We start from the raw sequence: 26,570 nt of genomic DNA, 5'->3' as shown, positions 1-26,570 counted from the left end.
ACTGTCCTCAAAGGAGGATCACAAACTGCTTCCTGAAGAGGTGCATGCAATACATAGATTACAGAACAACTACTAAAACCTTCTTACATCTCTCCTTGGAATTCACTCTTTCCAAAACTCAGATTTTTGGCAAAATCACATTTGAATCCCAGAACCTGATTTCTAAAGTTCATGTCGTTCTTGATGATTTCAAAATGTTACTAAGAAAAAGCCTTTTACTTTTTGAAATTTCAACTCCTTTGTGCTCTTTTCAGAGGGTTTAATTCTGTCATGGTGAGTTAATACTGAATTGAACTCAAATTCTTTGAATTACAGTCAACAAATTATTTTTAAATGTTCAGATTTGAAAATACGATATTCCTACGTAATGAACAGTATTCTCTGTTATTCACCTCCTGCCAGAGCTTTCCCACAGATCTGAATCTCAATCTAGCAGAATTCAACAATCAACCTAATAAAACCCCCCATGGTTATATAATGGATTATTTATCAGCAGCAGTCACCCACTGTTACGTGGTAATACAACAGTTACTTGGTTTTGGCACGTGCAAATTGTTGCAGAATCTACTACTGACTACTTAAACACAGTTTAGAAGAGTTGACTTTTAATGTTGTCCTCTTTACAGTAAACAATGTGCAAATGCTATCCTAAATTAATATTCAAGAAATATTTATAGTGCTTATAAACAGAGAAAGAGAGATAATACTGTGACCTGCTCAAGATGCCATGGGGGCACAAGGCAGAGTGATGAATGGTACTTCAGAACCCCTGGGTTTAATTGATTCACTTGATTACTCTCCCTTGTCTGACAAAAGTATCCTTTTGTTCTTCAATGCACAATTGTCTAGAATCAATCTGGATTTTTCAGAGCTAAACAGTACATAGTTTCAATATTTCTTGTTGAGGTGTTTTTGTGTGCTTCACAGTCACAAGCACATTAATGTGAAGAAATCCAAATAGAAATATGTCAGAACCTATGTGGTTCCTTTCTTTTCTTTATTCTTAGAAGAAAAATTCTTATTTTACATTCAATGGATTAAAAAGCCATGGAGTGCAGTAAAAGATTAATCCTGCTTAATAATAATAACAAGGAACAGAAGCAGATAAAAGACAACCCCCTCTGTTTCACAGGGTATTTGCAGTATTCACATTAGACAGCCAAGGCAGAAGTACTGTGGATAGTGACCAGGAAAGAAAGGCAAGGTGAAACAGTTTAGTAGAAGTCACAGACTACTCACCTAACCAGCTAAAGGAAACAATCTATAAATACCAAACAAAAGTCAGATTTAAAAAGCAAAGTTGGAAGATAATAAAGTTACAGCTTTAGGTTTGTACCATCAACCTAAATATAGAAACAAAAAGAAAGAAAGTATAAGATGCCTGGAGGAGTGGACAACAGGCAAGTAATCAAAGCTGGCATCACTGGCAGAGCAGAGACAAGAGCTGGCACCTCTCATTTAATAAACCAGATGGAGAAGGATTTTCACCATTTAGCTGTACCCTGGAGGCAATACAAAAGCATTAGTATTTGATGCAACAAGATGGACATAAGAGAAATGTGGGTGACTGACTGGATTTGAAGGGGAAAACAAATCAGGAGAAAAGGATTAAAGTAATTGAAATGGTTACACTTCTGAGGCACAAGACATTGCTTCTACAGGGAAGAACCCACTATTACTGTTGACCATCAACACCAGCCTACATCTAGAAAACAATTCTAAAGGACAGCTGTGGGACAATTGGCTCTGACCTCCTAAAAACACAAGTCAAAATTTGTGTGTCATAAACAAGGGGTTTCATCACACAAATAGGTCTAGCTAATCATACTTAAATGTCTGACATACACAGTAGTAAAGATAACAGCAGGGTGAGACCATCTTATAAGAAGACAGCATCTAATAAAAGAACACAGAAATACCCTACCATATGGAAAGCCACAAGTAAGACTGTGGGAAGTGGAAGAAACAGCAGAAAGTAGAGGCCACCTGCCCTCTGAAAAACAGTGTAAGCATTCATGTAAAGGGAAATCACAATATGTTGGAATAAACCATACACATTTGATCACACGTTTAAGCAAACAAGGCAAAACAAAATCAGGAATTACCATTTCCAAATTCTCTGCATGCCTGGGGTGTTGACCAGAAAGATTAACTGTGTTAACAGTTGACTAGCAATCAAATATATTTTAAAATGGGCACCTATATTTGGTTACTTGTTTGTTTTACATAAGTAAAAATCTATATATCAAAATAAAATTTTATGTTGTATACATGCATATAAATCCAGCCAAAGTTCCTGCAAAAACCTCTGCTCACTTTTGGAAATCAACAGTAAACCATAAAAAGAGTAGAAGAGTACTTCAGGAGCTTTAGAGCAGATACAACATGTTTCCTAAATAAAACTTCAATATATATATAAGCTGAAATGGTTTTGCAATATGTAGATAAATTTTAGTAACAAAATTAAATTAAGAATCATGCCAAACAGATTCAGAAAAAGTATCTTGAATAATATAGGAAGTAGAAACAATACTCAGTGGGAAATAGGAACTGTAAAACCATGAAAATAATGGAAAAAGACATGAAAAAATAAAATTGGATAGGCAAGTGAATCTATATAATAGACCTCTGTACAAGCTGTTTTCAGCATTGTCTGGACTAAAATTTAAAAAGTGAGGTGCTGGGCACCTTGGAAGTAATCCTAGAATACATGAAGAAACAGAGGCTTTACTCTTTCTTTTCCTCCCTCTTTTTTTTTCTTTTTTTTTTCTTTTTTTAATGGAAAAAAAGAGAATATTAGGCTAGGACACCCCAAACACCCAAATTCTGTAACATTCTGGCACAAACATGCTGGGACTATTTAATCTTTTCCAGTTGTCCAGGGCCAAATTCTCATGTGCTCTGGATATGAATACTCCAGATAAAGTCCACAGTTACTGCACTTTTGCAGAAGAAACATGGAGAATTACAGGGAAACAAAATAACAGTCCACATACTTCTCAGATCTTATCAGCAGCTGAAAATAAATACACAGATTGAGGAACACATTCACTGGCACTGTATTAGCTGGATACCTCTCTGTGATCCTTATCTGCCTTTGGGTTGTCAGGTTTTCCCTCAATCCCCCACAAATGTAGCGACCACAGATTAGTGAGATCCTTGTTGGTGTCATCAAGAAAACTGAATATTGTGAGGACTTTAAAACAAACCTGAAGTTGATAGGTCAAGACATTATAATCATGTCAGAGGGTTCTGAACTTACTAACAGGTTTTCATAGGCACCACAACTCATACAGACTCAGAACTCATACAGACTTCAGTTGGCAGCACAGAAGAAAGACGGAGCTGATCAGGGAGAAACAGGAAATCATGGAAAACTGCTGAAGATCCTGGTGCTCAACCCACAGCAAGCACAGCTGTAACTCCTTATAGCCCAGTACCTGAAAGCCAAAACTTGGAAGTTTTATGTGCTGAACATCTTTATATACTTGAACCAGTAATGCAAAGGTGGAATAAAACTTTATAACTTCAGAATACTACCAAACCTAGTCAGTGGGTGCTCATGGTACTCAAACAAGATCAGAGTTAACTGTGATATGGGTGGCCATCCAGCCCCAAATTAATGTATGACTCATTAATGTTAGGAAAGTCTAGAAGACAAGGAAAAAAACCAATGGAATACTACATTGCTAAAGGTTTGCCTTGGAAAGTTATTGGTAAGGCAGCCAGGATTTCAATAGAGCTGCTAGCCTCAGAGCATCTTTCTGGAGAACAGAGTCTATCAAAAAAGATTTTACTGACCCTTACCTCTACCAAGGTACAGGACATTGTTTGTATGACTAGACACTAAATGGATGAAACTCTTCACAATTACATGAACATATTCCTGAACAGGAGGAGTAAAAAATTTGGAGGAGGCAGAGAAAGCTCTGGTTAGTCTTAACACCATTTTAGTGACTTTGTAAGAAAACAAATATTCCAGGTTGTCGTGGGTTTACAGGAAGCAGGTTTTCTGGGAATGGAGTGGCCAGAGGCCAATAGGCGTTCAGATTTTAAATTGACACCAGGCTTGGCCACTGAGGGTGGATGCGCCTCTGAGAACACAGGGGTTAGAAGCAGAGCACTCCCTTGGGCTCCCTCTTTGATTTCCGGCCAGCAAAGAGGCAAGGCCTCCCCTGCCCGGCTTCGAGCTGGGCGGGGGAGGGGAAACCTGCGAACCTGCGGCCCGGCAGAGGAAGGCCTGACCCCTCAGGATGGAAGGGTGGTGGGGGCACCAGGAGGCGTTGGGCAGCCCCCCCCCAGGAAAGACAGAGGGAGAGAGGCCCCGAGAAAGATTTGGGCAGCACCCCCCCCCCCCACCCCAGCCAGAAGACGAGAGAGAAAGCCGGTACGGGCCTGTGGCCTTGAAGTGATATCGGCCTGTGAAGAAGGAGGGGGAAGGGGGGAGTGCAGCAGGGAAGGAGCCTGGCCGCGTGCAGAAGTTTGTTAACCCCTTTCTGGACAATGAAGACCTCACAGAGCATTTGGACCTTTCCCGGAGGGGAGATGGAATGGATGATAAAGAGGAAATGGGCAAGTGAATGACAGTCGGAGCAGTGAGTGAGGCTGGGAGAGTAAAGAAGAGGCCGGAAAGAGATGATGGAGTAGCTGGTTGCTGGACTCTTTTTGGTACAGCCATGGACAGAACCATGCTTCCTCGCAACACAGAGGCTGCATGCAGGGGGGAGGCGATGGCTCAGAACTGAGAGGGTTCGGTTTTGGAGACCCCCGGCCCCAGGGGGTAGACAAGTATGGGGGGACAAGAGGTCCCGGGATGAGAGAAAACTGTGCTTTTTTTGGAACTGGTCAAAGCACCCTTAAAAGGATAACCCTTGAAGCAGCTCTGTTCCTTGTCCAGTGGTGAGAGCGCTGGGCATGCAAGGAAGAGGTCACCATGGCCCCAAGAAGGACTCCTCTCCTCTTGATGGACTGAAATTGAGTATTTACAGGGTGATGGATGGAGAGTTGAAATTTGGAAGATGTAATGGAAATGTGGTGGGGGGAGGAGGAAATGTTTTTTGTGGAGTTTTCATTTTCCAGGTGTGTGTGTGTGTGTGTGTGTGGGTGTGTTTTTTTTTCCTTTTGTAGTTTAGTTAATAAACTTTTTTTTCTAAGGTATAGGCCTGCTTTGCTTATTTCCTGGTCACATCTCACAGCAAACACCAGGGAAGTATATTTTCATGGGGCACTGGCATTGTGCCAGTGTCAAACCGTGACACAGGTCTATGAAATTACACAGAGATTGCAGATCTCACATCAGGCCCCATCTACTGGAAACAAAAAAACAACCAAAATCCAGTTATGTAGTTCAAAGCAAAAAAGAGGGGAAAAGTTGGTAAAAGCCAAAGAGAAATTGGGGCTGAAGAAACATCTACAGATTTCTTACTATTATTAGAAGCTACCTGAAATTTGATTCCTAATTGCTGTGCAAATAGCAAGAACCCATTGCATAATACAATAATTTCCTAAAACATAGGCTCTGTTTCTTCTAACGACTTCTTCTAAGTCTCTTTCTGGCAGCTAGGCATTGCCCAAAATTGAGCACAAAAGCTTCACTGCAGAATTCAGTCTGGCATGTTGGTCTGAAGGGAACATAGGAAGCAAAGTAAAAATTAACAAATTGTCAGTCAACAAAATTTACAGACATCCTAGAGGGAAAGCCTCTAAGTGCAAAGCAAATCCCACAGCATACCACCAATTCAGATCTCTAAGGGCAGCAAGACAACATGCACAGCACTATAAAACATAACTAGAATCATTCCACGAGATCCCCAGACACTCATAAAACATGGCCTACTCCTTTTTTTTTTTTTTTTTTAGACCCCAAATAAGGGTTTTATCCTTGCTTCCTGCTCCCTTAGTAGAACAGGAGGCAATACTGCTGTATCCCATTGCCACATGATATTGCTTTAGGACAGTCTGTCATTGAGATGTTTCTTATGATAAAAAATTCTTGTTTGTAGTCTAATCGAGTAAGTGAAAAGTGATCAGAAATAACCAGTGGCACCTCCTGATTTCTTCAGTCATGCTACATCACTATTGTTGCATCTCTAAAATCACCACACTGCTTCCTGCTGCCCTTAGGCTTTGTGCATTCCCCAAGCCTGTGCAAAGCTTGGGGAATGGGAAGATGCTGCCTACTCAGCATGCCACTGCTTCCCCTCTATGGACAGCAGAACAGGTCACAAGAAAGATTCCTCAGATGGCAGCAAAAAATGGGGTATACTGGTATTCATAGTGGAAGGAAGGGCAAAACAGGAGGGAAAGGAGCCTTCAGGGCTCAGGACACAATAGGAAGATACACTTTCAAAGACAGAACATTAATTTTAAGGGCCAGATGCATCTCTTCGCGATTAAAACAAAACCAAAACCAAACAACCAAACCAACACACCAAACAAAAGCCAACCAAAAAGCAAAATAAATACTAGTAAAAGTACTGTATCATCCCAGAATTCAGAAAACATGGCAGGGCAAGAAGAGGAAGCTGAATCTGTGACTACTGATGTGAATTAGCCCTTACTTTTCTTGGACATGGAGTTTTAGGGAAAGGAAGACTATCTCCTTAGCAAGCAATTCTCATGTCTGGAACCAAAAGCAGCAGACCAAGCATTGGAAGAGGTGATGTGGTAAAAAGTCCCTGTGAAAGCACCTGAGAGCTGAAAAATGCCACTAATGCACACACCTTGTCAGCAAGATTGAGAAGGGCATAACCTGCCTAACAAGCCATAAGGAATACAATGGAAAACAATTTATATACAAAAAGGTATCCATGACTATACATGGTAGGAGAAAATAAATTAAGTGAGATTACAGAAAGGGGAAATTAAGATAATGGAAATGCAATGGAAAATAAATGGTTTTCAAATTCACATTCATCCCATGAGATGATGTACTAGCCTTGTGCCATATGTAATGCTATGGATCATCTATGCAACCCCAGTCATAAATCTTGAGTTGCACCATGCCATTAATGACTTCAGCTTTCATCCAGACAAAGTTTTTGATTAGAGTTACTGGAGCTTCACAAGCTGGTGGTGTGTCCTGGCCACCTGTAGACTGAAGACGGAAAGAAAAAGTGAAGGAAAACACTTACTTCAGGTAAGTATAAGATGCTGATAATTTAGTCCAAAAAGAAGAGAACTTGACCAAATATGCGTCCGTGTTTAGAATCTCTAGATTGTGTCAAAGTACTATTTGGTCTATTTTGGCCTTGTAATATGTTCCCTGTTGAATTTCTTGCATTTTGGAGACATTGCTCTGCAGCATCTAAAAAACCATAATAACAGGGCTCTTGGCATTTATCCTGAGGATTCTTGGGAACTTCCTTTTTGAGTTCTCAGAAAAGCACTCAATTTTCCTTCTTTCTTGAGCCCTTAAAGGAGATATTATTACAAGATACAGTGTTATGACATTATCTAATCTATGGTTCTTGAAGAACAGAAGGATTTACTGAAAGTTTTAGATTCATAAGAGTACATTCACTGCAGAATAAATACTGGACCAATAGCTAAAGGACACCTTTTTATCTCTGAAATGTTTCAAAAATGTATAGCTAGGAAACAAAAAACCCCAAAGACTTCTGGATAGCTTATTAGTGTCATACAATTTCAGGAGTCTTACACCTAAACACTTCACTTTTCCTATTTTCTTTCACTTGATTATTTAATGAACAGAACAACTGCTGTGAAAAAGCAAGCCTATGGTAGGAGAAAATAATTTTGTCATCACCATTTCTTCAGTAACACTGCCTGTTGTAGCATGGGACTGGTCATCCAGATAACTGCTCAACTTCAACCATACCTTGTAAACTGAGTATTTTCACTGTAAAAAACATCCACTATGAACTGAGAACACCCATCAGTTTGTTTTACACTACAGTAAGGGTATGTATCATTAATCTAAGCATAGTTAAGTTATTAAAGCAGAAAAAAAAAAGTAAGTACCCAGATTTCTACAAAAGGTCAAATATTATAGATACTGTTGAATTACTACAATAATACATGTTATTTGAGAAAGTTCATTAAAAATAGTTTTGTTACTCTTAACTCCTAATACCCATGTTTACATATTTCACCACTAAATTGCCGGTTCTTCAGAAAAATTGTTACTGGGAAAAGGAGCCTTCAAGAAAGATGGAGAGATGGAGTGAAACTTTTTACAAGGGTCCTGTAGTAACAGGACAAGGGGGAATGGCTTCAAACTGATAGAAAAAATGGGTGCTAATGTCTTCACAAAAGATTCAATGGATGGGAGTCTTCATTAATGATAGCAGAAACAGGATGTTAAAGTCTTCAGGAATGACTAGGTCTGAAAAAACGAACCAGAATGGCTGTGGCAATCTTTAGGACAATGTCTTTGAAATGGGTCTTACTATATCTACAAAAATCAAGCCACCAAGTTTGTTACAGAGCCCAGACAATTAACTTTAGGGTAATAGGAGAAATGAGTCCACACAAATCTACTGCAGAGCCCAGATGGTCTGAACTTCTGATGGATCTGCAAAATCCAGACATCCTTCCAAAATTTAGGGGAAAATTATGATATATGTTTATGGGGGAATGTGTGGTAGGCGGTTTGGGAAGGCTGTACCTTCATCAGTGTGGAAAGGAAGAGGGCAAGATGTGGTCAAGAGTTTATGATGAAAGGAGGCTGCATCCTCTAAAACCTCCAGAGAGACCCCATAGGGGAATGGCCTAGTTGACTCTCTCCCTTTATTAGAATAAAATTGCAGGACTCCTCTGTCTCCTTTATGGACACTGGCATTTCACAGCATGGCTCTTCTGCAAAAAACTTTAAATGAATAGGTTTAGATTTGATATTAGGAACAAATCCTTCACTGTGATGGTGCTGAGGCACTGAAAGAGGTTTCCCAGAAAAGTTGTGGATGCCTCATCTCTGGCAGTGCTCAAGGCCAGGTTGGATGTGGCTTTGGGCAGCTTGGTCTAGTGGAGAGTGCCCCTTACACCAACTACCTATTAATTACAGTTACCTTCTCCTACATAAAAAACCCCACTCTTACATGCTACCAATAAAGAGAAGAGAAATAAAAAACCCAAGAGAATCATTTAACACAAGAGGCAGACAATGCCATGAGACACAACTGTGGCACGCTGTAACATTGCAATACCATGTGGATGCTAATTTTATTTCCTATTCGCTTAGCAACGCTGTTCAAAATGAATGAATCAACTCTTTGAAACTCAACAGCAAATACTTGTCACCAGGGAGGGGCATGAGTCCTTGTACAAACACATCAATAAGTTTTCCTGAGTATAATGATACTCATCCCTTCCTGCCCTTATTAAGAACTCAGATGCTTGAGTCCTCAGGGTGTCTCATTATTCCACAGTTATACTACCACATCTTAAAGAAAAATAAACTGTCCCCAGGTCAAAGATTCCCTTCACACTTTTTGCCTTGACAATGTGGCACCCACTTGCCATTTCTGGGACAAGGAACAGCCACCAAGTTACCAGCAAAAGAACAGTGATTTAATTCATGTTGGGATTTCACCAATTCCACCTTGTAAGTAAGCTTTAATAATGAGCCCTAATAAGCCTAGGGTGTTAATGACAGTACCTAGTTTTAACCTATCAATATTACTCATATTGCAAGATCACACCACAAAGTTGGCTTACATTGTTCCAGCAAATTGAGTAACTAAATAACAATAAGCAATAATAACAATAAGTTGAAATGGGGTTGAAAAATTTGAAAAGCAAGCAAACAGTCAAGCAAAGAAATGAAACAAAAAACCCCATCTACCAAACTTCGATATAGTTTAGGAAAAATTGTGAAATTACACCTTTCATTTATCTGAAACTGGGATGGTACAGTGTGAGGAGGATGCTTTCTTCTAAGATGTTTCCAGGATATTTTGGAAAACTCCACAATCCCATTATCATTTATGTGTATTATCACTGAACATATAAACACAGGCCAAAGAAGTAAAGGAAGGCTCTGGTTAAAAATGCAGCAGCATACAAATTGTAAGAATGCAAGACTTACTTTCACAATATTTAGAAACCTTTTATTATCTTTTTACCTTTCATTTCTCACCCTTCTAACACACTACTCCCTGCAGCAAGGCAGTATTTTCCACCAGTCAATTAAAAAGGCAAGTGACTTGAACAAAGAGTGCCCCAGACACTCACAGATAAGAAGCACCACATCCAGCACATAGTCCATCCAGCACAGCACACTGCTAGGACAGACAAGGAGACCCTCCACTGATGATCAGAAGAAAACAGAAGAATGCATAGAGATAAGAAAATCCATCTTGCCTACAGCAATACCTACTTGTTAAAAATAAAAGAAACAGATCTAGTCATCACTGAGTAACCAAAGGGAGGGACTGGGCCTGAGTATCTTCTGTATTATAGGAAAAACACATTAACCAGTCTATTCCATATTAAAAAAAAAAAAAAAAAAAAACCTAAGTGAAGGTAAATGAAGAGAGTACAGAAAGTGCACCATAAAAAATGCTTCATGGCAGCATCTACATTTGAAATTACTTTTGGGAATGTCACCTCTGCTCCCAGTATCAATTAAGGATTCAATACTTCTAAATAAATATGCATTTGGCATCTACTTCCATTCAATTTTCAAATAGCTGTAATGCCAGTTCCTTCAGTCTCCCCCTCTGTTCCTCACCTCTAATCTTTTCATTCCATACTAAATGCACTTCCATAAATACTGTAGCAAATAGAAGATACAGTAACTTTCAATAGAACAATTCTGCATAGCACCCTAACTACGGCCAGGACACAGATCACCATCTGGTTTTCAGAAAATCAACACATTGCAATATTCTTTGATGATACCAGCTAAGGCTATTTCAAAACCATAGGTTTTTTTTTTTAACTGTTTCTGAAACATATTCCACTATCTGTTCATTATTAGGAGCTTTATTAGAAAATTCCAAGTATTAGAAAATACATGGTAAACATCACATTTGCTGGACACCAAGAAATGCACTAGTAATAGTTTGGATAGTATCTGAATTCAAGTTCTTCATATTTCAGAAAGCATTTTTAAAAGGTAATTTTGACTTCTTTAGGGGAATGTGGAGCACTTTTATGGTTCAACCCACCTGGCAACTAAGTACCATGCAGCTGCTTGCTCATTATTTCCCTGCGTGTGATGGGAAGAAGACTCAGAAAAAGAAATACAAAAACTCATGGGTTGAGGACTGTTAAGAACAGTTAAACAGTTCAGAAAAAATCAGAGTGAAATATTATAATAAAAAATATCATTTTAATGACAAAAAAACACCCCCTAACAACAGCAAATAAGTAAATCCAAGAAGAACAAGTGATGCACAATGCAATTGCTCACCACCCTCTGACTGATGCCCAGCCTGTTCCCAAGAAGGGGCTGGCCCCTTCTGGCCAAGCTCCCCTCCTCCCTCCCCCACCCAGTTTTCATAATGAACACGACATCCCATGGTATGGAATATCCCTTTGGTCAGTGTAGGTCAGTTGTCCTGCTGTGCTCCCTCCCAACTTCTTGTGCAGCTCCTCATTCACAGAGGACGAGACACTGGAAATCCTTAACTTAGGGTAAGCACTGCTTAGCAACAACCAAAACATCAGTGTGTTATCAATGTTATTCTCATGCTGAATCCAAACCAGAGCACTGTATCAGCTGCTAAGAAGAAAATGAACTCTATCCCAGCTGAAACCAGGACAAGCATACAAAAATGCTACCAAGCAACTACAGAGACAGCAGAGCTGTTCTCTGCATGTGTTCCAATACAGTTAGTTGGCTTTACTGACTTTTCTGACTCTCTGAAGCATTACAAATGGAGAAGCTTGCGCACTTCTTATATTGCTGACGTGTGACCATTCATGTTCTCCCTGAAGAAGTGGATTCAAGCATGCCTCCAAATGCCTCCCAAGTCACCTCTCAGTCTCAGCCTCAGGAAAGACCCAAAGCTAAATCATGCTTTCCACCTACCAGCCCAGACTTCTGCAGAAAGAAAACATAGGAGCAGAGATCAAAAAGAAGCCATGGGGTTACCTAAACAGAACACAAGTCCAGGTTAAGTTGTGGCACACATTCAGGGACAGGTTAGCTACTGCCAATAACTCCTGTGTGGGTAAAGAGTTACTGGGCGGGCAGCTAGGGGGAGGAATGAAGGATCTGTATTGTTGTAAACATGTACTTGCCAAAGAAAGAATGTTACAAAATATAGCACCTCTTGTATAAACTGTATATCATTCATATTTTCTTATGTAAATGATTTTATTATCAGAGCTCTACAGTTCACGCACTCAAGCTTTGTGTGTGGCATCACTTATGCCCTGCCAGTCCTGCTCAGGCTGCAGCTCAGGGACAGGATTGTGGGCAGCTGGATGGGCCTGTCCTGATCCAGCACTCAGCCCAGCTCTGCTGCCTGGGCCTGCCTGACCAGAACTCCCATCACAGCCAGCAGGCTCCTACAAAGATCACTGCAGGCATTAAGGTCACCAATAACAGTGTAAGATTTTAGAAATACTGTGTTAAAGGACAGTGTGCATCTGTCAGCATTCCACTATATGGCTGAACCCTTCTCCATTTCCTCTCTACTCCTCAACTAGTCTTTTTCACAATAGATAAGCATTTTAAGTGTAAGCTTTCAGACTTGGAAAAAACTCCCAGATAAAAAAGGAATTCTGTTACCAACCAGAAAACAAAAATATATAATTTCAGTAACATAACATTACAGTGTTAAACAAATAATGTACTAAGAAATTGAAAAACATTTACATTTTTGAAAAATTCATGATTTCCACACACCTTACTTAAAATGGAGTGTGAGAATTACAAACCTTGCTGCTAAAGAGTTCTAAATAATTATGTTCAAAGCAGACTATTCCTTTATCTAGTACAAGTCAGCCTTATGCTAGGAAAATTAACAATACATTGAAAACTGTACACGTACATTCTAGTCAAACACACAGGAAGACCAGTTCATATCATCACTGACAGCCTGTTGTCACCAAAGACATTTGGTTTTGGTTCTTCTCAGAGTATTTATGGCAGCCTTGAGAATGCAGAAAGTTCTTTAAAACAAATATTATACAAAACTTGGATCAAGAACAAAAAAAAAATGAAAACATTCTGAAAGAATGACAAAGCACAGGGGAAAAGAACTATTGTGAAGCCAATAGTTTCAAAACCAAACACCCACTCATAACTGGCATGGTTTAAGTCACAGAGAACAAAAATTCCTGCCCAGAAATGACATGTCAGCTAACATTGAAATGCGAGTTGCAGGAAGAAAAGAGAAAAATGCTTACCTGTGTATAGAAAAAGAAGCAATAGACCTAATGAGGGATGCCACTGCTCCAACTCTAGCAGCTTCCACTGCTCCCTGTAACCTGTATTGCACAGTTTCACCATAACTGATGAAAGGTTGGTTGTAGACGACAATCTTCCCCTTGGCCTCCTGAGCTCGTTGGCGCAGTTCATCAAATGAGGCTACAACTATGACTTCTGCTGTAATTCCTGAAAGAAAGTATTACAGTGGTCTTAGCAATGCTTTCCTAGAGCTCTCCTATGGCCACTTCAAACAGACAGAAAAGCATGGATGTCACAGACATCCTTTTCACTAAAAATCCTTTCTTTAGGATTTTTTCCTTCCGGGAAGCTGAGGCCCCAGAAACAAAAGGTAAACAATAGGTTATCTGCTTCTGTGGAATGCAACAGGTCAGTTCTGGATTGGCCCAGATTGAGTGTTTGGAAATAATGGCCAATCCAGAACTGAGCTCTCTCGGACACAGTCCGAGAGAGCAAGGTTTGTTGATCATTCTTTACTTTCTATTCTTAGGTAGTTAGCAGCTTCTGGAAAATCTCTTTTTCTTTTTCTTTTAGTATAGTTATAATGTAATATATATATATATATATCATAACATAATAAATCAAGCCTTCTGATCATGGAGCCCATCTCGTCTCTTCCTTCACCCCGAAAACCTTGTGACCAACCGTCGACACATGGACTGTGCAGAACTCAGGAAATCAGGATTAGGTTTTATTCCTGAGGAAGGAAGACAATGTGGAATGCTACATCAGGGATCAGTACTAAACAGATGCAATAGAACCCTGTAAACCATGCTATCAGGCTGGAATTAAAACATAACTTGAAGAGCAAGAAGGATACATGGGGGGAATTTTGCTCTCTGCATAGGCTTTAATGTCTTACTGTAATCATTTGTAGCATCAAAATATTTGCAAAAGCTGCCTATGGGATTAATTTAAAAAGATAGTAATCTTTTCGTGGAAATGTTTTGATATGTTGCTAAACAACTTAGCTTAACATAAGACAGTGGAAGCCCATCTTAAGACTGTAACTCCTATAAAATTATTTAATCCATAAATGAAATTAAATTAAAGCTTTGCAGTGTCAACAAATTTTGCAATGTTCTTAATAAAAATAATAATAATATCATTTTCATATTTAAGTCAGAAGAATACAACAGTTCTATTGGATCTCCTTCAGAGAGTTTTTCCAGGAATCCACGCTTCCCAGTTCATGATACAGAAAACACAAGCAGGTTCCTGTGCAGGACTATTCACACATGGTAAGTTAGATCCCACCCAGATCTTTGTTTTTAATAGTTGGAATAGTTTTAAATTGCTGTATTATCTTACTTGAAAAAACAAAGAATGTTACAGATAAGCCAGAGAATCCTTCTAATTTTTAAGGACATTAATTGAGGAACTATATTTCACAGCATTTGAGAAGTAATTCATTAAAATGAGCACAACGCTGAAAATTAAATTTTGTTGATTGGTTACAGAAATAAGTAGAGACTGCTTAACAACACGGGCTGGTACTTTGCTTCTAAATATAGAAGAAGTAATGGATGTCTGAAATTTTAGTGTTGTGCATTTCACCTAATAATCACAAAATACATAAATGGAAGCTGAAACTAATAACAAATCCTCTAGCAAGGATTTGTCACAATGAAGTGAAACTATCATGTTTTTAAGAATAAAATTATTCTCCTTTTATTTTCCAGTTGGTTGGTTGTTGGTTTTTTGTGTATTAAATAAGAATTATTTAGAGGATTTCAAAGACTTGTATTTAAAATCACAATAAACAAGAAAAACTCTTAGAAAAATAGGAAGATAATGTCTCCCAGCATCAGCGTGCCCAGGCTCATGGCTTCTTTAGGATGAAATTACACTTCAAAACCTTAAAGAAACCATTCCAGAAGTTTGGTTTCATTAGAATGTACCACTAAGAGTAGAACAGACATTTACTGCTACAACAAAAGTGAGTTTCAGCTACAAAAATAGCCTAGTGTGAGAGGGATCAAAATTTTAACTATTCAGATTCTTACCTTACCCTGACAACGTTTTAGAAAGGCAAACCAAAGAATCACCTTCACATATTACTAGCTGCTGTTGGCAGGCAGGTGAGCATACTAGCAGACTCCAACTGCTTGTAATTAATGGCAGGTTCAGCCACCTAGCTAAGGAACATCCCAGCAACAGGATAATTTTGGCTATGAAACCATGCAACTGGAAATAAAGCCAGGTATCTGCAAAATTTCATTTTCCACGAGAGAAGTCGTGGTTGATACTGCAATCTCTATTTCATTTTATCTCTCCCCAGTGCTCCACTTGGATCGTGCAGCAGGCACTGGAAGGACACGTCTTGGTGACTGTTTGTCAAGGGAAGCAAGGAGTGTAACTCTTCTGGGCATTACTGCATACATGAACAAACACCAACTCTGCAAAGCTTTTTAAGAAAGCTAAAGACATCTAATAAGTATGATTCCTAAGAAATAGGAATAATAATAATAATAATTCCTAAGAATTAGGAATTATATAATTCCTAATTATAATTCCTAAGAAATATGATGGTGAAATAAATTTATAGTCCTTTCTAGATGACAGGCATCAGGAGTTTGTACAGTGAGAATTACTGGAAATCTGTGCTAAAGGAAAGCTAAGGGAAAGAACACAAGCTTGCAAATTCTAGCTCAGTATCTCTACCCTCAAATGTCCCCAAAGAAGCTAAATAAAGCCATCCTTTGATAAAATGAAAAAAACCAAACATTCTCTCTGCAAGTTTTACTTAATGGCAGCATGGTTTACATAAAACATGAATTACACTGCTTTCCATAACAACATAAAACTTCACTCTTGTGTAGCTTCTGACTAATTCAATACTCATTTGCATTTTAGTGCCATTTTATACCATTTCAGATTCTTTGACTGAAGTTACAAGAGCAATGTTTATCTTAAACATATATGTGGACATACATACACAAACCACTCTCAAACCTTTTGTGCAAAAGGAGAAATAAAACAAAAACCCCAACAGTTTACCTGTTAAGGGGGAATGAGTTATTCCCTTTAGAAATTCCCTTTGGAAATGCTTCACCTTACTGAGCCTTTAAGCAAATCAATAGAAATCTACCCTAATATCTCCTACCAGTTCAGTGCCTCATGGCTCTGCTTCCCATGTTGAAAGATACTGTCTCTTACACCTATCATTACATTATTGGCTGTGTGTTATTGAACAGAATTCTTCAGAAACCCCATGTAAGGAGGAAGACAGACTGCCTGCTTACTTAAGCAAGATATAAAGATTATAACACACACAGTCCAAGAGATGAATACAGAGTATTTGGAGAATTAGCAAAGTAAAGGGCATGAATCATAGAAAGCAGAATTTCAAACATTATCAACTTGGCTGAGTGTATAAAGCTGAAGATTATTTATTTGATCTCATCACATGAAACATTGCTGGGTTGGGCGAGTGAACAATAAATCTAGCTAGTACTATGGGTTTCCTCTCATTTCTCACATTAAACAGAAAATTGTATCCTATTCTTTCTGAGAATTAAGGTATAGGAAGAGTATTAATGGTGGGAACAAGCAGGCAATTTTCACTTATCAACAAAATATTATTTTACAAAGTCCTCTGTACATTGAAATGTGTGTTTCTATCTCAAAACTCGAATATGTCACAACTGATGATCACACTGCCTGTTGAAATAATAGTATGGTATGCACTCGCAATCTAAAATCTGTCACAGGCAGGATGAACACAAGACTGATTGTGTATATATATAAATATATATATACATATATATTTTTATATATGTATATGTATTTTTATATATACACATGCATACACACATATATATAAAAGCACCCATAAATCAGCTGTGTGTAATACTGCTGTATAGAAGAAGTCTGATTCCTGGCATCAACAATTCTCTCTGGAGAGTCACCTCCTCACAGTGGTTTACCTGCCAGCAGTGAAGGAGTAGATTAGTTCAAAGGGGATTCCTCACAAGATAACTTCTCCCCAAGATTAACTGCAGCTAATACTTACATCATTTCAGTATCTAGAGATGTGCATCTGTCTGTGTTAGTAACAGGTTTCAGTGAAGAGAAAGAAAAAAAGGAAAAAGAAAAACCCTATGATCAGATTTTAGAAACTGGTGGATCTTCATTAAAACATCAATGAAATTTCATACAGAATACATTTTTACTTATCCCAGAAACACTCCATCCACAAACACAAAGAAATTCAATCAAGTTAGTTATAATCTATTACTATATTAAAAGGATGTCGTAAACCCAGAAAGAAATATTATTTGCATACTGTTTAATCTTATTACATACCAATTTCCTCATTACTTAACTATGGCCTTACTCTCTTCTTTTTTTCCCCCAGTCTCATTTTTGTCATTCAGGTAATAGAATCAGTACCTTGGAGATCCAGTTACAAAGCCAAATGCAGTCATCATTAATTTGACAATAAATTCTTTTCAACAGCAGCAAGCAAACAACTCATTCCTATAGACCTCCTAAACTTCATTTACTTCACACTAAAGTAAGAACTATGATTTCTTCTACAAATCACAGTATGGAACAGTGATGCTATTGACCCACATGCACTGAAGATACCACTGTCAAATAAATAAGCTGATAGGCAAGGCAATTTTTGCTTAAAACAACTAAAATACAGTAATTCTAAGCCTAGGCAAGACAAAGCTGGAAAAGAAGTATCAACACAAAAGTCAACAACACATCTAATTGTTCTGACAGCAGTGGAAATTTTGAAACTGGAGGAGATGTATCTGAAACATGTCCTGGCCTCTGTAGTCATGAGAGCAAGGACAGGATGTTACCTCTCCGTTCATCAGAACCAGGCATCAGGATATCAGGACAGGAAATCAAGACAGCTCTTCATGGTAGAGCAGGGGCAACAACACACCACAGCCACAGTGCCTGACCCCCATGTGGTGATCACAGCCCTGCTTCACACACCAGCCACTCTCACACCTCATCTCCTGCAACATCCCAGATTTCTCTGTTTCTACTTCAGCTCTCCCCACAAAGCTAATTTAGCCCAGAGCTGCTTCATCAGGTATGCTGTATTCTATGCTGACCCTGAACACATGCAAGCAGTAGCCCCAAGCTTTTCTTACCTTAGTCTGGCTATTCCCATTGTCCTTCAGACTTGATCATCTCTCCAGATTAAAAGTAACATGCCCCTGCTTCTTTCAGACACAGTCCACAAGCACTGTCTGGTGCCCATTTGCAAGGTAGCTTCTTTTAGAGAGCCTAGAATTTTTTCGCATGGGTCATATGATACAAAGGTAGGTATGTATGTCTGGAGATAAGGCAGTTGTTGGGACAGGTCAAAGGAAAGAAGGTCTTGGGGAGTGGAGCGGAAATGCAAATATATGCTTCAAAGCTAAGTAAGATTAGGGACTTGGCATTAAATCCTTTTTTAAGTTCAACATCCTCTAAAATCAGCTCAGAAAACATTTTCCTCCTCAACTTCTAGCATACCACTCTTAAAAACACGTTGCTTTCCAAAAACTCTCTAGGAACTCGTTCAGCTTTCCTGCAATGCTCCACAAACTTCAACCAGATTTTTAGAAAAACAGACCCAAATTTTTTGTCTTTAATGACCTCATCCAATTAAGGCTTTGTGTCAGGCTGAAGTAAATGAGAGATTAATATCATCACATCTTTTTTTTTCTCACTCAAAAATTATTAGCATGTATTGAAAATCTGAAATATTCTAACACCTAGAAACACATTTGCTCTGTCCACACATATAAATATGTACTAATATAATAATTATAATATGAAGAAAATACTAAATATTTTAAGGGAACTGTGAAATGAAGAAGAGGGTTTTATTAGGAAGAAGAATTTTGTAAAATATGAACAATACTTCTAGAAAATGTGACCTTCCTACCCTGTGGAACAGCAAAGAGAATTACTTCACGAAAATAAAATTACATAGGACAGTTATAAAAAAGGATATGAGGCTATTCAGCTCTGATGCTTTGCACAGAGACTAAACATATTGTACCATTCCTTAAGAACACAGAGAAAAATATACACTATACAATAGTCAGTTTTTTTACAAATATGACTTAAAATTTCCAGCAAGTACTGGATCTCTTTTAAACAGTTCGGTTTCAATGTCATGTAGCTTACTGTGCAACACAAATCCTAGGAGAAAATGGGTTTGTCCCAACCCCCAGCACAAAGCCTTGGATGCCAAAAGAGTGGGGCAACAGGTTAGGTGCTCCCAGGAGCAGTCCTAGACAGAGCACAGGCTTGCTATGCAATGCGTAGGGAGAATCAGGCACCCAAAACTAAGATCCACAAAAATCAGTTTCTGAGGACACAGGTGCTGAAGGCAGGCAGAGCTGAGGACAACCATTTTCTCCTCAGTGAGCCAAAGGTGCCAGTCACCACTGGCTATCCCTTGGGATGAAGGTAATGTGGCCATCCAGCTGTGTCTGCATACCGCACACATGCAGAAAATCATACTCAAATCCTGCCTTCAATAGCTTCAGCCTGGCCTTAACGCCCTTGAGGTAACCACCCTCAACACAGTGACACTGCAAAAGGACAAGACCCAAAAATTCACTTGTTTACCATTGGCAATCCACACAGTTCACCTGAACATTGGTTAAAGTAGCAACTGGAACCCATGTTCTCCCCAGACAGCATGTCCACCTCAAAGTCATGCAGATACTTCTACCCTCTAAATCTTTGAAATGCTACTGCACTAACTTTTAGCCCAGATGCTGGGTCACTGAACACCACAGTGTCTGATGTCCTTCACAAATGTCACCTTCTACATTCCATGAAAAACAGAAGCATAATTACCATAACACAATCAGTGCTACTCTAAGTAATAATAAACAATTCAGGTATGCAATACTGAGGCTCATGGTCTCAAGATGTCCATCAATAGCTCCTCATACATGAAAGAAGAGAAATCCAGTGAAAACAGGAGGGCTTTGCTGTGCACTGTGCTCTCATACCTATGACTCTCTCCAACCCCTGTTCTCAGCACTGAACCCCTCATCAAATGGGTACCCAAGTCCCTCCAGAAGCATCACTTTTCTTCCAGGAGATCAGTGGTCATCCAAAATGCTGGCAACTTAAGGGTAAATCCTCTGATACACATTAAAAATAACTTTTTTATTGGCCTTTTGTTTATCTAGCTGAATTCCCTAATCCATTTCACCACTGAGATAAAAAAGAGGATGGTCAACACTGGGGACTAAATGCATCAATGAGGACAGGAGCCAGACCACTTCTTTCAGCAGCATTCCTGGTTTAATAAAAGGGTGGACCGACAGCAACAGCCCACACCAACAATTTCAAGACAACATGCATTATCCCCATTTTATACAGAACAGGCTGGAATTGCTTTCATATTATGTAATTGCAAAGCTCCTATCACCTGTAAGAGCAGAGCTGGAGCAAATGTTGCAGGTTAAACAAAAAAAAATCCCCATAACTTGAACACAAAAACTAGGAAAAAGTCTGCCAATGGATCATTTTCATATTTATATTATTTCAATTTTGCTGCAACTAACAGTATATAAAAAAACAGAGACTGTTCCTTTTTTTTGAGGAGACATTTCAGGGCAGGCTGCTCTGAAGTTGGTTCTGCTTGTCAGGATTTCTTTAAAATTAAAGGGCATGGTCACCCATCAGGGTAAAAAAAGTGCATTTTAAAACACATGCAAAAAAATGAACTCTTTGATACTTTATGGTCAAACATCTGCTAAACTACCGCTTTCCTTCAATTATGGGATTCTCAAAACAACAATTATATTTGGGGGATATAATCAGTACCACCAGAAATCAACACAGTCTCTCTCTCTCTCTCTCTATATATATATATATCTATGTTTTGCCAATGTTGAAACACTGAAAATGAGACAAGGACATTGACTAAATATGGTAGATCTCCAGTTTTCCAGCGCCCAAAACCAAGCACCTTCTATCATTCAATTCTGTTTGCTACCTAGGAATCCATTTCTTCAAGGTGATGACTATTTTCAGCCCCTGCTGATTTCTGGAAATCCAGGTCACTCTCTTTTATGTTTCTTCTCTCCCTGTCACTAAAGCGGGCAGTGAAGTGACTCCCTCCTTGTAAAGAGATCAAAGGAAGTGAAAACTTTCTCTTTGACTCAACACCTTCATATCTTGGAACACACTTGGAGAGGGAGAATGTTGGAGGTTTTTCCTCTTCAATAGAAAAATCTAACCTTTTCTGTACTCTCCTTTTTTGCTGTGTAAATCAGATGGAATCTGGGAACTTGACATCTTGGCATATTTCCCAGTCATGAAGAAGAAAGTAGGATTTTATCCACAAGATCACAAGGTACTGAAAAGCCTCCTGCACATCATCCAACTGTTCTGTATCTGAGCCAAAGTGGGCAAATCTCATAAAATCAAATAAATGAGAAAAGCTCTGTGCACATCCCAATAGGGTTTCAATGCCATAGGCATGACTTAGAAGACCTGCAGGAAGACACACTCCTGGTATCCTGGAGTCAATGGACTGGCTTGGACTTCATAGCTAAAAATACTGCTACTATTTAGGGCTTCCTGTTCCTGCCCTGAAGGATTGCAGTTTTTTTCTACACTCACATGGTGTATGCTGAAATGGAAAGTAACCAACCTCAGCATGTGCTCTAGCCATTGGGTTCCTCTTAGAAAACACTGGTTTGAATTTCCATGGAGAGAAGGGAAATTAAACCCTGCACGTCCAACATCCAAAGCCAGGTGTCCTGGTTTAGGGCAAATCTGGGGGGAAACCTCTGAATGGGGTCCCTCTAGAAAGCAAATTCAAGTGGCCCCTCCCCCAACTGGTTCAGGAAAATATTTCCTTGGAGAAAAGTGGAAGATACTGTTTATTTAACAAGCAAAGTATTTACAAGCATAAAAAATGAATAATATTAAAAAATAAAACCTCTTGCTATTCTGAAGAGATGGCAAATTCAGAAAGTCCTTGTCATGGGGTGTAACTCAGCTCGCTCAGTCTCTTATCAGTCCCTCCTGAGCTGGAGAATGCTGTGTCCCAGCCCCTGATGGGCCACAGGTGTGAGCTGCCAGTGTTTTTCTGGGTTTTCAGTCCACAGCAGGTTTGAACAGTTTCAAGAAAAAGAAAAAACACAGTCCAGGGAATTTCTTTGCCTCAGCTAGCTAAAAAAAACCTAACTAAAAAGCAAAGAGCTCTCTTGTGCTGTCTGTCCATGCTGCAGACAACACAGTCCAGAAGCAGGAATGCAGAGGAGTGAGTGCAGTTTCTGAAAACAAACTGTGTGCTTCTTTTCCCTCTTCTTCGCTCTCGGAACCAATCTTAAAGATGCAGAACTCAATATCCAGCACAAACAGAACAGACAACTGGGGATACAGCATCATAAAGGAATCTCAAGCACACCAGGTTTCTAAAAGCCCTTAGGCTATTGCTATGGCAATGAAGAGCCCTCCTGAGCACTTGCATGGGGTGCTGAGCTTCAGGAAGGGCTCTGAGAGAACCAAAGGCCACCAAGTCCAGCACCAAGTTTTAAGCTTCTGCCAATGTCTCCTATTTTCTTAGCTTCTCAGGTCGTAAGCCTGGGGCCAAATCATGGGAAGAGAGGAATACAGGACATAACTAAAAAGACGAAAAAGCAAGAAATGGTCTCCCGTATCTCCTGCTGGGATGGGGGAGTCAACCCCTCTCATCTCAACCCCATTCTTAGACCTTAAAAGACAAGAAGTCCAACTCTGTCTCTAACAGGCATCAGTATTGTCAAGGAAGGGATTTGTTTGGGCTGTACTAAGACAGTGGTTTGGAAACTGGGGGGTCTGAAACACATCCTGACAGGAACACTGACTTAGAACAAGTAGTACCTATCAAGCTAACAGCAAACAACTCCAGGAATCATCTGCACATTCCACTTTAGAGGCAAAGAATCATCATAGAGCCAACATCTGAAGGACAGCCTTCAGCCTTTAAAACATCCCTCTGCCAAAGCTCAGCACAGCAGCAGATCTCCCTAGTTTGATCCCATGTAACAACAGTACTGTAACTGGGTAACTGGCATCAGGCATCTCATATTGAGTTGCATTATTCTGGTTACAGGAAGAGTCATACCCCCACAACTTCATGCCTAGAACAAGATGTATCAGAATTGCTGATAATCCCTCAATGAGGGAAATTGTTCAACTATTAGCAAGGTTCAGCAACACTTGCTAAACACCAAAAAAGACCTTTTGATTTTAGCTTACTTTTTAGGAAGCTTGAAATAAGACTGGAAAGAATACAAAATAAGTTGTAGGCTTAAAATTTGCTCTAAATTTTCTCCTATCAAAGCACTAAACCTTGCACATATCATGGGACAAACTGATAGTAATGGTTCTAGTTGCTTCGCATTTTAGGCATGTGTTTACCTCAATATAACAGAACCGTCTCAGATAAAATTCACAGCAGCAGTTTTGCCAACCAAGTATAATTTATTCCAAGCATATCTTAAATTACCCAGTTTTATTTGTTGTATTTTGACGAGCTATATATTTTTTTCTAAACCTTCAACAGTTTTATATGTTGTTTCATTTCAAACAGAAAGCTCTCTATCACAAAAATTTACAATTCATAAAAAAATTATGAGTATCATGTTACCTTTTATTTCCTAAACTAAATTTATTTTCTCATAAAGGAATACAAATGCTTTTGAAGTGGTCTAGGAGTAAGTATATTGTTTTTTATGGAGAGCAGTCACAGAAGAAGGTTCTCATCTGGCCTTTAAATAACAATTCTCAAAGCTTCACATCAATAAGTACAAATAGAGAACCTTATACATCATTTTGTTTGTAGGCAATCTAATATTTTGGGGTTTAAAAGACCAGAATCTTGTTAAGCGCAGCTAATGGTTATTCTTGCTCCTGAGTAACACCTCACACACAATCATCTAAAAGGCAACACACAGTTCAGTGACAGGAAAGTGACAAAGTGAGCATGCAAACAATGTGAACAGTGAGTTCCAAGCTGAGCATGGGGAGGGGAAGGAGGAAGGGAAGGGGAAGGGGAAGGGGAAGGGAAGGAAGGAAGGGGAAGGGAAGGGAAAGGAAGGAAGGAAGGGAAGGGAAGGGGAAGGAAGGGAAGGGAAGGAGGAAGAGGAAGGGAAGGAAGGGAGGGGGAAGGAAGGAAGAAGGAAGAGAAAGAGGAAGGGACACAAATACCAACTGCTATGTTTAGTGAGGGGCTTGAACTCTCCAAGCTCACCTCCTTTTCCTGCTGCCTTGTTTTTCACTGGAGTGAAGGGCTGAGCCTGGCAAAATAGGGCACATGAAGAGAAGGAGAAATCATGTGTCAACTTGACACCCTATGGAGAACTTCTTTCCTACCAACCACAATGGAAGACCAGAATCTTTGCAAATGACGTTCAGCAGTGTTAAAAAAAAGGGTATAAATTTAATGGAAAGTTCAGGAATCAACTCTAATGTTACAAGTCTGTTCAACCAGACTTTATTAACATAAACTGCACCAGTCACAACCATGCCACATAGAAAAGTCCTAGGAAAATAGCACCTTGTTTTGCAGAACTATTACAGCAAGAAGAAAACTACAGTTTGACCACTGAGAGAAGATATTAGGGGTACAATACAGTTTGTGTTAAAAAGCAAGTCACATGTAATTCCAAAAGGAAGTGTTACCTTCTGGAGGAGTTGCAATACTGTTCCCAAGTCCCAAAATAGCAATGCTATGATTCCTTGGTTCCAGCATCACTGCAAACTCTTCTCCTCTTTCCCAGTGTGGTACTTTCACAGGCTCTAGATGCACATTTTCCAGGCCATCTTTCTGCAAGGCACTGAACATATATTTGATGGCTGCCTCTAAGTTTTTTGAACCACTGAGTCTAGGTCCTATGGTGTCAGCAAAAACTGCTAATCTTTCATAGGATCTGTTCTGAGCCTTTCCATGAACGGCAAGATCAATAATAGCCTTAGCAATATCAGTATAGCCAGCTATCTCATTTTTAATGTCTTCAAATGACTTCAGGGAACTTCCATCTCTTCTCAAAGATTTCCCAGCATACTGGTGTAATAAATTCATGAGAAATATTAAGAATAAGTGCTTCATTTTTTTCTCTTTCTTCTTTTCCACAGATGGCCTGTTGGAGAGGCAAAAAGAAAAAAAAAAGAAAGTTAAAAAAATCATACACCTATCAGCAATACTTTTAGTTATCTGGATTGGCAGACAGATATGAAATGAAAAGAAATTAGTTTATCATGAAAATGCTTTGATCAGAACTAGCAGAAAAGTAAACTCAACTTGAAGACAGAGTTATTGAAAGCAAATGAAAAAGATATTTAGACCACTGGACACAATCTTTGTGGTCTTTAGAAATATCCCTGGAATGCTGCATCTGTTTAAATAAACACATTCTTCAATGAATCAAAACCCAGGGCTGCTCCCATGCAGGAGGAGTTTTGCATCTCCTTTCTCTTAGGAGCAGGACTTTTCAGAAGTGTCAAATCAAATGTCTTTACACAAAACATCCAGACAAAAACTTTTCTTATACCATTCATGAATAAAAGTTCTTTGTGATCTCCATCTCCATATTCAGAAAAGTACTTTCTATTGTACTAAAAAGATTTAAGATTTAGATCCAATGCCTCCAGTGTCCTGGTTTTAACTAGGATAGAGATAATTTTCTGCTTAGTAAGTGATACAGTGCTCTAGTTTGGATTCAGCATGAGAATAACACTGATAACACACTGATGTTTTGGTTGTTGCTAAGCAGTGCTTACCCTAAATCAAGGACTTTCCAGTGTCTCATGCTCTGTGAATGAGGAGCTGCACAAGAAGTTGGGAGGGAGCACAGCCAGGACAACTGACCTACACTGACCAAAGGGATATTCCATACCACGTTGAGTACACAAACGGGGGGCGTTGACTGGAAGGGCCTGATCACTTCTCAGGGAAAGGCTGAGCATTGGTCAGCAGGTGGTAAGCAATTGGATTGTGCATCACTTGTTTTTCTTCGGCTTTTTTTATTTTTTTATCATCATTATTATTATTGTAACACTTTACTTCTTTTCATCTACTTAACTGTTCTTACCTGAACCACCAAGTTTTTGTACCTGTATTGGTTTGGCATGGCCTGGTTTTTGGCAGCAGGGGGGCCACAAAGATGCCTCCTGTGGGAAGCTGCTGGAAGCTTCCCACCATGTCTGGCAGAGCCAATGGTTGATGGCTCAG

The 26,570-nt window shown here is 39.2% G+C and overlaps 1 protein-coding gene across 1 annotated transcript in view; it reads right to left on the bottom strand.

Annotated features, from left to right (window-relative positions):
* The window catches only part of CPQ (carboxypeptidase Q), a 147,059-nt gene that overhangs the window by 103,636 nt on the left and 16,853 nt on the right, over positions 1-26,570 (bottom strand). Inside the window, exons 2-3 of the mRNA XM_030968341.1 lie at positions 25,022-25,479; positions 13,324-13,531 (exon numbers count right to left, since the gene is read on the bottom strand). Coding sequence (XP_030824201.1) covers positions 13,324-13,531; positions 25,022-25,448 — 635 coding nt within the window. The 5' untranslated portion in view covers positions 25,449-25,479. The remainder of the gene's footprint in view (positions 1-13,323; positions 13,532-25,021; positions 25,480-26,570) is intronic.

The sequence above is a fragment of the Camarhynchus parvulus genome, chromosome 2, assembly GCF_901933205.1.
Source record: "Camarhynchus parvulus chromosome 2, STF_HiC, whole genome shotgun sequence".
In the NCBI taxonomy this organism is placed as follows: Eukaryota; Metazoa; Chordata; class Aves; order Passeriformes; family Thraupidae; genus Camarhynchus; species Camarhynchus parvulus.
This window is presented reverse-complemented; position numbering and strand designations above follow the sequence as displayed.